This window comes from Pseudochaenichthys georgianus, unplaced genomic scaffold, assembly GCF_902827115.2.
Source record: "Pseudochaenichthys georgianus unplaced genomic scaffold, fPseGeo1.2 scaffold_911_arrow_ctg1, whole genome shotgun sequence".
NCBI lineage: Eukaryota > Metazoa > Chordata > Actinopteri > Perciformes > Channichthyidae > Pseudochaenichthys > Pseudochaenichthys georgianus.
In genome coordinates, this window is record NW_027263445.1 from 10,276 (window position 1) to 23,299 (window position 13,024).

A 13,024-nucleotide genomic window follows, 5' to 3' on the forward strand; every position below is an offset into this window, starting at 1 on the left:
ACTGACCTCAGGTGCCTGTACCTCCACTTGTACCTGCAACTACTAACTGACCTCAGGTACCTGTACCTCCACTTGTACCTGCAACTACTAACTGACCTCAGGTACCTGTACCTCCATTTGTACCTGTACCTGCAACTACTTACTGACCTCAGGTGCCTGTACCTCCACTTGTACCTGTACCTGCAACTACTAACTGACATCAGGTGCCTGTACCTCCTTACCTGCAACTACTTACTGACCTCAGGTACCTGTACCTCCACTTGTACCTGTACCTACTTACTGACCTCAGGTGCCTGTACCTCCACTTGTACCTGTACCTACTTACTGACATCAGGTGCCTGTACCTCCACTGTAACTAATAACAGGTACCTGCAGGTATGTGTTCCTCACACAGAGGGTTCATTGTGTGTGTGTGTGTGTGTGTGTGTGTGTGTGTGTGTGTGTGTGTGTGTGTGTGTGTGTGTGTGTGCGTGTGTGTGCGTGTGTGTATGTGTGTTTGTGTGTAGGTCTTCGTCTCTGACATGAGCAGCCCTGTAAGTTTTCTCTTTATTTTGACCTCATTAAAATCAGTCTTTCTAGTCGGAAGCGTTAAGTTAGTGTGTAGTAAAGTTAGTGTGTAGTAAAGTTAGTGTGTGTAAAGTTAGTGTGTAGTAAAGTTAGTGTGTAGTAAAGTTAGTGTGTAGTAATGTTAGTGTGTAGTAAAGTTAGTGTGTAGTAATGTTAGTGTGTGTAAAGTTAGTGTGTAGTAAAGTTAGTGTGTAGTAAAGTTAGTGTGTAGTAATGTTAGTGTGTAGTAAAGTTAGTGTGTAGTAATGTTAGTGTGTTGTACAGTTAGTGTGTAGTAAAGTTAGTGTGTAGTAATGTTAGTGTGTAGTAAAGTTAGTGTGTAGTAATGTTAGTGTGTAGTAATGTTAGTGTGTAGTAAAGTTAGTGTGTAGTAATGTTAGTGTGTAGTAATGTTAGTGTGTAGTAAAGTTAGTGTGTAGTAATGTTAGTGTGTAGTAAAGTTAGTGTGTAGTAAAGTTAGTGTGTAGTAAAGTTAGTGTGTAGTAAAGTTAGTGTGTAGTAATGTTAGTGTGTTGTACAGTTAGTGTGTAGTAAAGTTAGTGTGTAGTAATGTTAGTGTGTAGTAATGTTAGTGTGTAGTAAAGTTAGTGTGTAGTAATGTTAGTGTGTAGTAAAGTTAGTGTGTAGTAATGTTAGTGTGTAGTAATGTTAGTGTGTAGTAAAGTTAGTGTGTAGTAATGTTAGTGTGTAGTAAAGTTAGTGTGTAGTAATGTTAGTGTGTAGTAAAGTTAGTGTGTAGTAATGTTAGTGTGTAGAAATGTTAGTGTGTAGAAATGTTAGTGTGTTGTAAAGCAGGGGTGCCCAACCAGTCGAGATGTGTCTAAAAATAGAACAACAATATTCTGTGTTATCGTTGATGTTCTATAACAGAATCTTCCCGTGCCAGAATAATGCACTTGAACGCACCAAAGCTTTGTGATTGGCCGGCGTGACCCCATGTGTCGGGGCGTGGCTGGTGGGCAGTGGGCACTAGTTCACTGACGTTGTCCGTGGCAACAGGAGTGACAGTCCGCACACACACAAGACCGCAATTATGGCAGAAGCAAAAAAGCCCACAATATATAATGTTCACTCCGAGTGGGAGGACGATCATTTCTGTATCTGTTCCAGTTCAAAGTCCATCCGTCTCTCGTCTCTCGTCTTCTCGTCTCTCGTCTGCACTGCGAGCGAGGCTTCATCGAAGAAAGGTCATTTAGGAGCGGCATTTCAAAACAGTGCACAAACACTACGAGATGGAACTCCCTCCTGATTCTGCCCTGCGCTCCAAAAGGGGAGGGGCCTGAGAGGACAGCTAAAGGGGAGGGGCCTGAGAGGACAGCTAAAGGGGAGGGGCCTGAGAGGACAGCTAAAGGGGAGGGGCCTGAGAGGACAGCTAAAGGGGAGGGGCCTGAAAGGACAGCTAAATGCACAGCAGTCCATTTTCACCAGGCCCAACAACAAGAGCAAGGCTGCTCCAGAGCATCTCATCGGGTCACGTTCTGGAGGAACACATGAAGTCTTTCAAAGATGGCGAAGTCGTGAAAGAAGCATTCCTGGAGGCTACCCACTGTAGTGACGTGTGGATAAACTCCAACTCTGTATCAACACACTGTTGTGTAACTTCAGTTAAATACTTGTATGTGTAGATTAGAAAGAGGTAAGATAAAGGATCTGCAGTATTTTATGAAGTATTCATCGTACAAAGGTCAGTTGTATACCAGTAGAAGTGTGTATTCACCTGGTAGCAGGCTGTCAGTAATGGCTACGCCTCTCTACTTGGACCGGTAGATCTCGGCAGACTGGCAACTTTAAAAGTAGCTCTCGGTTCAAAGAAGGTTGGGCACCCCTGATGTAAAGTTAGTGTGTGTAAAGTTAGTGTGTGTAAAGTTAGTGTTTAGTAATATTAGTCAGGGTTCCCGCGGGGTCTTAAAAAGTCTTAAATCTGATCATCTTAATTTAAGGCCTTAAAAAGGTCTTAAATATGATTTAGAAGGTCTTAAACATGATCGCATTTGAAAGGTGCTTCTGTGTTGCGATAGGGAAATGTCCGGGCTGCAAACTCACCAGTACGTGAGAGCCTTTCAGTTCCCCCCAACAATCTGTATTGAATTAAATCAACATGGAACCAGTAATCACTAACTTTGTTTCCCCCTGCCCCTTATCGGAGAACACCGAGCTAGTAACCTAGCAACCAAGCTTCAGCTAGCGGCAGATGCCGTTTCTCAATCTCGAGGATACTGGCTTCCAAGCCAATATTTCAAAGATGCTACGTCATCGAGTGCGGCCGAAGGACTTTTCCAATCTCCAGCATACTTGGAATTCCACCGAGGCCGCGTCCTTGGTTTGGGGGAAATTTCGAGGCTGCACATGGGTAGACTTTGCATCCTTAAAATCCCCACAATGCTTTGCGCACGGACCAATTTCAAAAACCCTTGCGGAGAATTGCTGAACCGACGCAGCACACATTGAAATGTTAGTATGTAGTGGGTAGAACACGTGTTGGTAAATATGTGACTTTGTTTTCACCAAAACTGTGTCCGTGAAAGTAAAGCAAGTTCATAATCAGATAGACATCGTGAGGGATTTATTTTCGGTACAGTTTATGTTGAAACCGTTAGAGAGAGTGGCACACTTGTTAGCCTGTTCCATTCTTCTTCGTTTTCCGAAGCCGTGGCTTGAAAGCATACTGGCTTCATTTCTGAAGGAAGTGACTTGAAAGTACGCGACTACCAAGCCAGCATCCTCGAGATTGAGAAACGGTCAGAAACTCATGTATCTTCGAATCTACTTGCAAATTAACATGGGAAGTGGAAGTTCAACCGTATCTGGTTGGAAAACATCGAATGTAGTGCTTGGTTGAAACCAGTGGAGGGGACGTGTTTGAAGCCCGCTGCACCTTTTGCAAAAGAAATTAGCGTTTGTTTTTACGCTAATGTAGCGTTAGCTAGTGCAGCAGCTCCCGCAACAACACCGGGGGACCTCCGGGCGACGTTTGGGTACCCTAAAAGCGGAGGTGCTGTAGACGCTAAATACCGCGGATAAACACCAATCATACAACAGCAACGATGACAGATTGTAGCCAAGGCAGCAGAGCTCTGAATATAGCTATTGTTACTCTCTCTCACACACACACACACACACACACACACACACACACACACACACACACACACACACACACACACACACACACACACACACTAGGGCTGCTTGATTATGGTAAAAATCATAATCACGATTATTTCGGTCAATAATTGATATCACGATTATTAAATACGATTATTCATTGACTTTGAAAACATCCATTTATTGAACTTTAAAGCAAATGATAATTTGAACAGTATCTTTTTATCTGTTGATTACCCTGAACGTATACACACATCAATCAATAAATGATACATTTAAATAATATCAAAATAATAAATGCCAATAAACAAGATCAACAAATATTTTGGAGCGCACTTCCACGAGCTACTAAACATATAAATATGATAAATGAATTAGACTCAAATGAATGAGATCAAATATGATGCACTGTCACAACCGAGCAAAGCTAACTCATCTTTTTTTTAGATTATGTTGTTTTTGTAATTGTGGCAGGCCAAAATCGTAATTGCGATTAAAATACGATTAATTGCACAGCCCGAACACACACACACACACACACACACACACACACACTTTTGGTCTAACGCGCCAACACAGTTCTGTGCTGTTATGTTCAGTCACTGCTCTTATGTTGAACGTGAATACATTGACTTTGTAAGTGATTATTGGACGTATTTCTTCTTTCATAGCAATTTTGCTTCATACTTTCTTGCCGTGAAATAGGTCTTAAATTCTATTCAGAGGGGTCTTAAAAAGTCTTACATTTGAGTTGGCGAAACCTGCAGGAACCCTGGTTAGTGTGTAGTAATGTTAGCGTGTTGTAATGTTAGCGTGTTGTAATGTTAGTGTGTAGTAATGTTAGTGTGTAGTAATGTTAGCGTGTTGTAATGTTAGTGTGTAGTAATGTTAGCGTGTTGTAATGTTAGCGTGTTGTAATGTTAGCGTGTTGTAATGTTAGTGTGTAGTAATGTTAGTGTGTAGTAATGTTAGTGTGTTGTAATGTTAGTGTGTTGTAATGTTAGTGTGTTTTGTGTGTGTGCGCGCACGCAGAGGAAGAGAAGAGGAACAGGAAGTGCTCCGGTTCCCAGACTCCGCACCAAGACCGCCAGACGAGCTAACACGACCAGAGAAGCTAGCAGAGAAGCTAGCAGAGAAGCTAGCATAGCAGCTAGCATAGCAGCTAGCATAGCAGCGGAGGTTAGCAGGTCTGAAGGTGAAGCTACCCCCCCGACTGAGACCATCGATGTGATGGAGGACGGTGAGAAACTACATATCACGACTCGTCTCCGTATCACGACTCGTCTCTACATCACGACTCGTCTCCGTATCACGACTCGTCTCCGTATCACGACTCGTCTCTACATCACGACTCGTCTCCGTATCACGACTCGTCTCTACATCACGACTCGTCTCCACATCACGACTCGTCTCTACATCACGACTCGTCTCTACATCACGACTCGTCTCCGTATCACGACTCGTCTCTACATCACGACTCGTCTCCACATCACGACTCGTCTCCGTATCACGACTCGTCTCTACATCACGACTCGTCTCTACATCACGACTCGTCTCCGTATCACGACTCGTCTCTACATCACGACTCGTCTCTACATCACGACTCGTCTCCGTATCACGACTCGTCTCTACATCACGACTCGTCTCCACATCACGACTCGTCTCCGTATCACGACTCGTCTCCGTATCACGACTCGTCTCTACATCACGACTCGTCTCCGTATCACGACTCGTCTCCGTATCACGACTCGTCTCCGTATCACGACTCGTCTCTACATCACGACTCGTCTCCGTATCACGACTCGTCTCTACATCACGACTCGTCTCCACATCACGACTCGTCTCCGTATCACGACTCGTCTCCGTATCACGACTCGTCTCCGTATCACGACTCGTCTCCACGTCACGACTCGTCTCTACGTCACGACTCGTCTCCGTATCACGACTCGTCTCTACATCACGACTCGTCTCCGTATCACGACTCGTCTCCGTATCACGACTCGTCTCTACATCACGACTCGTCTCCGTATCACGACTCGTCTCTACATCACGACTCGTCTCCGTATCACGACTCGTCTCTACATCACGACTCGTCTCTACATCACGACTCGTCTCCGTATCACGACTCGTCTCTACATCACGACTCGTCTCCGTATCACGACTCGTCTCTACATCACGACTCGTCTCCGTATCACGACTCGTCTCCGTATCACGACTCGTCTCCGTATCACGACTCGTCTCTACATCACGACTCGTCTCCGTATCACGACTCGTCTCTACATCACGACTCGTCTTCGTATCACGACTCGTCTCCGTATCACGACTCGTCTCTACATCACGACTCGTCTCTACATCACGACTCGTCTCCGTATCACGACTCGTCTCCGTATCACGACTCGTCTCCGTATCACGACTCGTCTCCGTATCACGACTCGTCTCTACATCACGACTCGTCTCCGTATCACGACTCGTCTCTACATCACGACTCGTCTCTACATCACGACTCGTCTCCGTATCACGACTCGTCTCTACATCACGACTCGTCTCCGTATCACGACTCGTCTCCACATCACGACTCGTCTCTACATCACGACTCGTCTCCGTATCACGACTCGTCTCTACATCACGACTCGTCTCTGTATCACGACTCGTCTCTACATCACGACTCGTCTCTACATCACGACTCGTCTCTATATCACGACTCGTCTCCGTATCACGACTCGTCTCTACATCACGACTCGTCTCTACATCACGACTCGTCTCCGTATCACGACTCGTCTCTACATCACGACTCGTCTCTATATCACGACTCGTCTCCACATCACGACTCGTCTCCACATCACGACTCGTCTCTACATCACGACTCGTCTCTACATCACGACTCGTCTCTACATCACGACTCGTCTCCGTATCACGACTCGTCTCCATATCACGACTCGTCTCTACTTCACGACTCGTCTCTACATCACGACTCGTCTCTACATCACGACTCGTTTCCGTATCACGACTCGTCTCCGTATCACGACTCGTCTCTGTATCACGACTCGTCTCCGTATCACGACTCGTCTCCGTATCACGACTCGTCTCTACATCACGACTCGTCTCCACATCACGACTTGTCTCTATATCACGACTCGTCTCTACATCACGACTCGTCTCTACATCACGACTCGTCTCCACATCACGACTCGTCTCTACATCACGACTCGTCTCCACATCACGACTCGTCTCTACATCACGACTCGTCTCTACATCACGACTCGTCTCCACATCACGACTCGTCTCTATATCACGACTCGTCTCTACATCACGACTCGTCTCCACATCACGACTCGTCTCTATATCACGACTCGTCTCTACATCACGACTCGTCTCTGTATCACGACTCGTCTCTGCATCACGACTCGTCTCTGCATCACGACTCGTCTCTACATCACGACTCGTCTCCACATCACGACTCGTCTCTATATCACGACTCGTCTCTACATCACGACTCGTCTCTATATCACGACTCGTCTCTACATCACGACTCGTCTCTGTATCACGACTCGTCTCTGCATCACGACTCGTCTCTACATCACGACTCGTCTCTGTATCACGACTCGTCTCCGTATCACGACTCGTCTCCGTATCACGACTCGTCTCTACATCACGACTCGTCTCCACATCACGACTCGTCTCTATATCACGACTCGTCTCTACATCACGACTCGTCTCCACATCACGACTCGTCTCTACATCATGACTCGTCTCTACATCACGACTCGTCTCCACATCACGACTCGTCTCTACATCACGACTCGTCTCTGTATCACGACTCGTCTCTGCATCACGACTCGTCTCTGCATCACGACTCGTCTCTACATCACGACTCGTCTCTACATCACGACTCGTCTCCGTATCACGACTCGTCTCTACATCACGACTCGTCTCCACATCACGACTCGTCTCCATATCACGACTCGTCTCCGTATCACGACTCGTCTCCTTATCACGACTCGTCTCTACATCACGACTCGTCTCTACATCACGACTCGTCTCTACATCACGACTCGTCTCCGTATCACGACTTGTCTCCGTATCACGACTCGTCTCTGCATCACGACTCGTCTCTATATCACGACTCGTCTCTACATCACGACTCGTCTCTACATCACGACTCGTCTCTATATCACGACTCGTCTCTACATCACGACTCGTCTCTACATCACGACTCGTCTCTACATCACGACTCGTCTCTACATCACGACTCGTCTCCGTATCACGACTCGTCTCTACATCACGACTCGTCTCCGTATCACGACTCGTCTCCGTATCACGACTCGTCTCCACATCACGACTCGTCTCTACATCACGACTCGTCTCTACATCACGACTCGTCTCTATATCACGACTCGTCTCTACATCACGACTCGTCTCTACATCACGACTCGTCTCCGTATCACGACTCGTCTCTACATCACGACTCGTCTCCGTATCACGACTCGTCTCTACATCACGACTCGTCTCTACATCACGACTCGTCTCTACATCACGACTCGTCTCCACATCACGACTCGTCTCTACATCACGACTCGTCTCTACATCACGACTCGTCTCTACATCACGACTCGTCTCCGTATCACGACTCGTCTCTACATCACGACTCGTCTCCGTATCACGACTCGTCTCTACATCACGACTCGTCTCCGTATCACGACTCGTCTCTACATCACGACTCGTCTCCGTATCACGACTCGTCTCCGTATCACGACTCGTCTCTACATCACGACTCGTCTCTACATCACGACTCGTCTCCATATCACGACTCGTCTCTACATCACGACTCGTCTCTACATCACGACTCGTCTCCGTATCACGACTCGTCTCTACATCACGACTCGTCTCCGTATCACGACTCGTCTCTGCATCACGACTCGTCTCCGCATCACGACTCGTCTCTACATCACGACTCGTCTCTACATCACGACTCGTCTCTACATCACGACTCGTCTCCGTATCACGACTCGTCTCTACATCACGACTCGTCTCCGTATCACGACTCGTCTCTACATCACGACTCGTCTCCACATCACGACTCGTCTCTACATCACGACTCGTCTCCGCATCACGACTCGTCTCTGCATCACGACTCGTCTCTATATCACGACTCGTCTCTACATCACGACTCGTCTCTACATCACGACTCGTCTCCGTATCACGACTCGTCTCTACATCACGACTCGTCTCCGTATCACGACTCGTCTCTACATCACGACTCGTCTCCGCATCACGACTCGTCTCTACATCACGACTCGTCTCCACATCACGACTCGTCTCCACATCACGACTCGTCTCCACATCACGACTCGTCTCTACATCACGACTCGTCTCTACATCACGACTCGTCTCCGTATCACGACTCGTCTCCGTATCACGACTCGTCTCTACATCACGACTCGTCTCTACATCACGACTCGTCTCCGTATCACGACTCGTCTCCGTATCACGACTCGTCTCCGTATCACGACTCGTCTCTACATCACGACTCGTCTCTACATCACGACTCGTCTCCGGATCACGACTCGTCTCTACATCACGACTCGTCTCCGTATCACGACTCGTCTCCGTATCACGACTCGTCTCCGTATCACGACTCGTCTCTACATCACGACTCGTCTCCACATCACGACTCGTCTCCGTATCACGACTCGTCTCTACATCACGACTCGTCTCTACATCACGACTCGTCTCTACATCACGACTCGTCTCCGTATCACGACTCGTCTCTACATCACGACTCGTCTCTACATCACGACTCGTCTCTACATCACGACTCGTCTCTACATCACGACTCGTCTCCGTATCACGACTCGTCTCTACATCACGCCTCGTCTCCGTATCACGACTCGTCTCCGTATCACGACTCGTCTCCGTATCACGACTCGTCTCTACATCACGACTCGTCTCCGTATCACGACTCGTCTCTACATCACGACTCGTCTCCGTATCACGACTCGTCTCCGTATCACGACTCGTCTCCGTATCACGACTCGTCTCCGTATCACGACTCGTCTCTACATCACGACTCGTCTCCACATCACGACTCGTCTCTACATCACGACTCGTCTCCGTATCACAACTCGTCTCTACATCACGACTCGTCTCCGTATCACGACTCGTCTCCGTATCACGACTCGTCTCCGTATCACGACTCGTCTCCGTATCACGACTCGTCTCTACATCACGACTCGTCTCTACATCACGACTCGTCTCTACATCACGACTCGTCTCCGTATCACGACTCGTCTCCGTATCACGACTCGTCTTTATAACCGGCTCTTGTGTTCAGGTGTGGAGGAGGTGGTGGATCTCACCTGTGAGGGGGGGGAGGCTGTGGTCGACCTGACAAACAACGACTCTGTGCTGGTGACTACACACACACACACACACCAATACAAAATACAATACTCACAAAGAAACAGTGAGCAGAGAATGATGCGTTTTTAAAACTGAATAAATCTTCTATTCTCTTTTCCTGCTGCTGCTTCCAGCTGGTGGACGAAGGTACAATTGTTTGTTCATTTATATTTAGTTCAATTAATTTAAATAACGTTTTTATTGAATTTGATATTATTAGTTTTCAGATGATTTTAAGGAACAGCCCAACATTTATTTGGGTATTTTATCAGGTCCTCAGAACCGCAGAGTCCCGAGCGGTGAGAGTTACGTCGTCAGCAGTGATGAAGAGGCGCCGCCCCCCAACGCTGCAGTAATGCCCTTCCAACAGAAGACAAGCTCCTCCAGGTAATAGACTGATCCCTGCTGGCATTATAAATCACAGCCAGGTAATAGACTGATCCCTGCTGGCATTATAAAGCACAGCCAGGTAATAGACTGATCCCTGCGGGCATTATAAATCACAGCCAGGTAATACACTGATCCCTGCTGGCATTATAAATCACAGCCAGGTAATAGACTGATCCCTGCTGACATTATAAATCACAGCCAGGTAATACACTGATCCCTGCTGACATTATAAATCACAGCCAGGTAATAGACTGATCCCTGCTGGCAATATAAATCACAGCCAGGTAATAGACTGATCCCTGCTGACATTATAAATCACAGCCAGGTAATACACTGATCCCTGCTGGCATTATAAAGCACAGCCAGGTAATAGACTGATCCCTGCTGGCATTATAAATCACAGCCAGGTAATAGACTGATCCCTGCTGGCATTATAAATCACAGCCAGGTAATAGACTGATCCCTGTGGGCATTATAAATCACAGCCAGGTAATACACTGATCCCTGCTGGCATTATAAATCACAGCCAGGTAATAGACTGATCCCTGTGGGCATTATAAATCACAGCCAGGTGATAGACTGATCCCTGCTGGCATTATAAATCACAGCCAGGTAATAGACTGATCCCTGCTGGCATTATAAATCACAGCCAGGTGATACACTGATCCCTGCTGACATTATAAATCACAGCCAGGTAATAGACTGATCCCTGCTGGCATTATAAAGCACAGCCAGGTAATAGACTGATCCCTGCTGGCATTATAAAGCACAGCCAGGTAATAGACTGATCCCTGCTGGCATTATAAATCACAGCCAGGTAATAGACTGATCCCTGCTGGCATTATAAAGCACAGCCAGGTAATAGACGGATCCTATAAACCCAGGTGATAGACTGATCCCTGTGTGTTTCAGGTCGGATCCGGGGATGATCAGCTGTCCTGTCTGTCTCGACATGTACTCGGAGGTGAGACTCAAACACACCTGTGACACACCTGGACAGCAAGTAGAATCCTGCGTCCTGATTGGCTGCTTGTTCTCCTCCACAGATCGTCGACAGCGGCCGATTGGTCGTTTCCACTAAATGTGGTCACGTGTTCTGCAGCCAATGTCTGAGAGACTCTCTGAAGTCATCACACACCTGCCCCACCTGCAGGAAGAAGCTGACGCCCCGCCAGTACCACCCCCTCTATGTGTGACCTCACTGTGACATCACCAGGCCCCATGACATCACTGTGACATCACCAGGACCCATGACATCACTGTGACATCACCAGGACCCCCATGACATCACTGTGACATCACCAGGACCCCCATGACATCACCAGGACCCCCATGACATCACTGTGACATCACCAGGACCCCCATGTCATCACCAGGACCCCCATGACATCACTGTGACATCACCAGGACCCCCATGACATCACCAGGACCCCCATGACATCACCAGGACCCCCATGACATCACCAGGACCCTCATGGCATCACTGTGACATCACCAGGACCCCATGACATCACCAGGACCCCCATGACATCACCAGGACCCCCGTGACATCACCAGGACCCCCATGACATCACCAGGACCCCCATGGCATCACTGTGACATCACCAGGACCCATGACATCACTGTGACATCACCAGGACCCCCATGGCATCACCAGGACCCCCATGACATCACCAGGACCCCCATGGCATCACCAGGACCCCCATGGCATCCCCAGGACCCCCATGGCATCACCAGGACCCCCATGGCATCACCAGGACCCCCATGGCATCACCAGGACCCCCATGGCATCACCAGGACCCCCGTGACATCACCAGGACCCCCGTGGCATCACCAGGACCCCCATGACATCACCAGGACCCCCATGGCATCACCAGGACCCCCATGGCATCACCAGGACCCCCGTGGCATCACCAGGACCCCCATGGCATCACCAGGACCCCCGTGGCATCACCAGGACCCCCATGGCATCACCAGGACCCCCATGGCATCACCAGGACCCCCATGGCATCACCAGGACCCCCATGGCAGAGAGTTGGAATTCTTCACTGATCGCTGGAGTCACTTTTTATTTGTTTTCTATTGTTATGGAAAAAGAGTTTAAGTAGAAATAAATGTTGAATTCTGTCTTTGAGTTTATTCTTTGAGTCTGACTGAGGGGGAGGGGGGGTAGGGTCTGACTGAGGGGGAGCGGGGGTAGGGTCTGACTGAGGGGGAGCGGGGGTAGGGTCTGACTGGAGGGGGAGGGGGGGTAGGGTCTGACTGAGGGGGGAGGGGGGGTAGGGTCTGACTGAGGGGTAGAGTCTGACTGAGGGGGGAGGGGGGTAGGGTCTGACTGAGGGGTAGAGTCTGACTGAGGGGGAGGGGGGTAGGGTCTGACTGAGGGGTAGAGTCTGACTGAGGGGGAGGGGGGTAGGGTCTGACTGAGGGGTAGAGTCTGACTGAGGGGAGGGGGGTAGAGTCTGACTGAGGGGGAGGGGGGTAGAGTCTGACTGAGGGGGAGGGGGGTAGAGTCTGACTGAGGGGGAGGGGGTAGGGTCTGACTGAGGGGTAGAGTCTGACT

At 48.6% G+C, this 13,024-nt stretch overlaps 1 protein-coding gene across 2 annotated transcripts; it reads left to right on the forward strand.

Annotated features, from left to right (window-relative positions):
• The first annotated feature begins 300 nt into the window (after positions 1–300).
• rnf4 (ring finger protein 4) lies at positions 301–12,575 on the forward strand. 2 transcript variants are annotated; one of them, XM_034080165.2, is made up of 7 exons: positions 301–533; positions 4,705–4,912; positions 10,004–10,080; positions 10,206–10,218; positions 10,344–10,458; positions 11,374–11,425; positions 11,508–12,575. In XM_034080165.2, exons 1-7 carry the CDS (start codon positions 522–524, stop codon positions 11,655–11,657), a joined length of 627 nt encoding a protein of 208 aa, XP_033936056.1. In that variant the 5' UTR covers positions 301–521; the 3' UTR covers positions 11,658–12,575. The 2 variants fall into 2 exon arrangements, with proteins under 2 accessions (XP_033936056.1, XP_033936055.1); XM_034080164.2 differs by lacking the exon at positions 301–533 and having other exon boundaries at positions 1,924–4,912.
• The last annotated feature ends 449 nt before the right edge of the window (positions 12,576–13,024 follow it).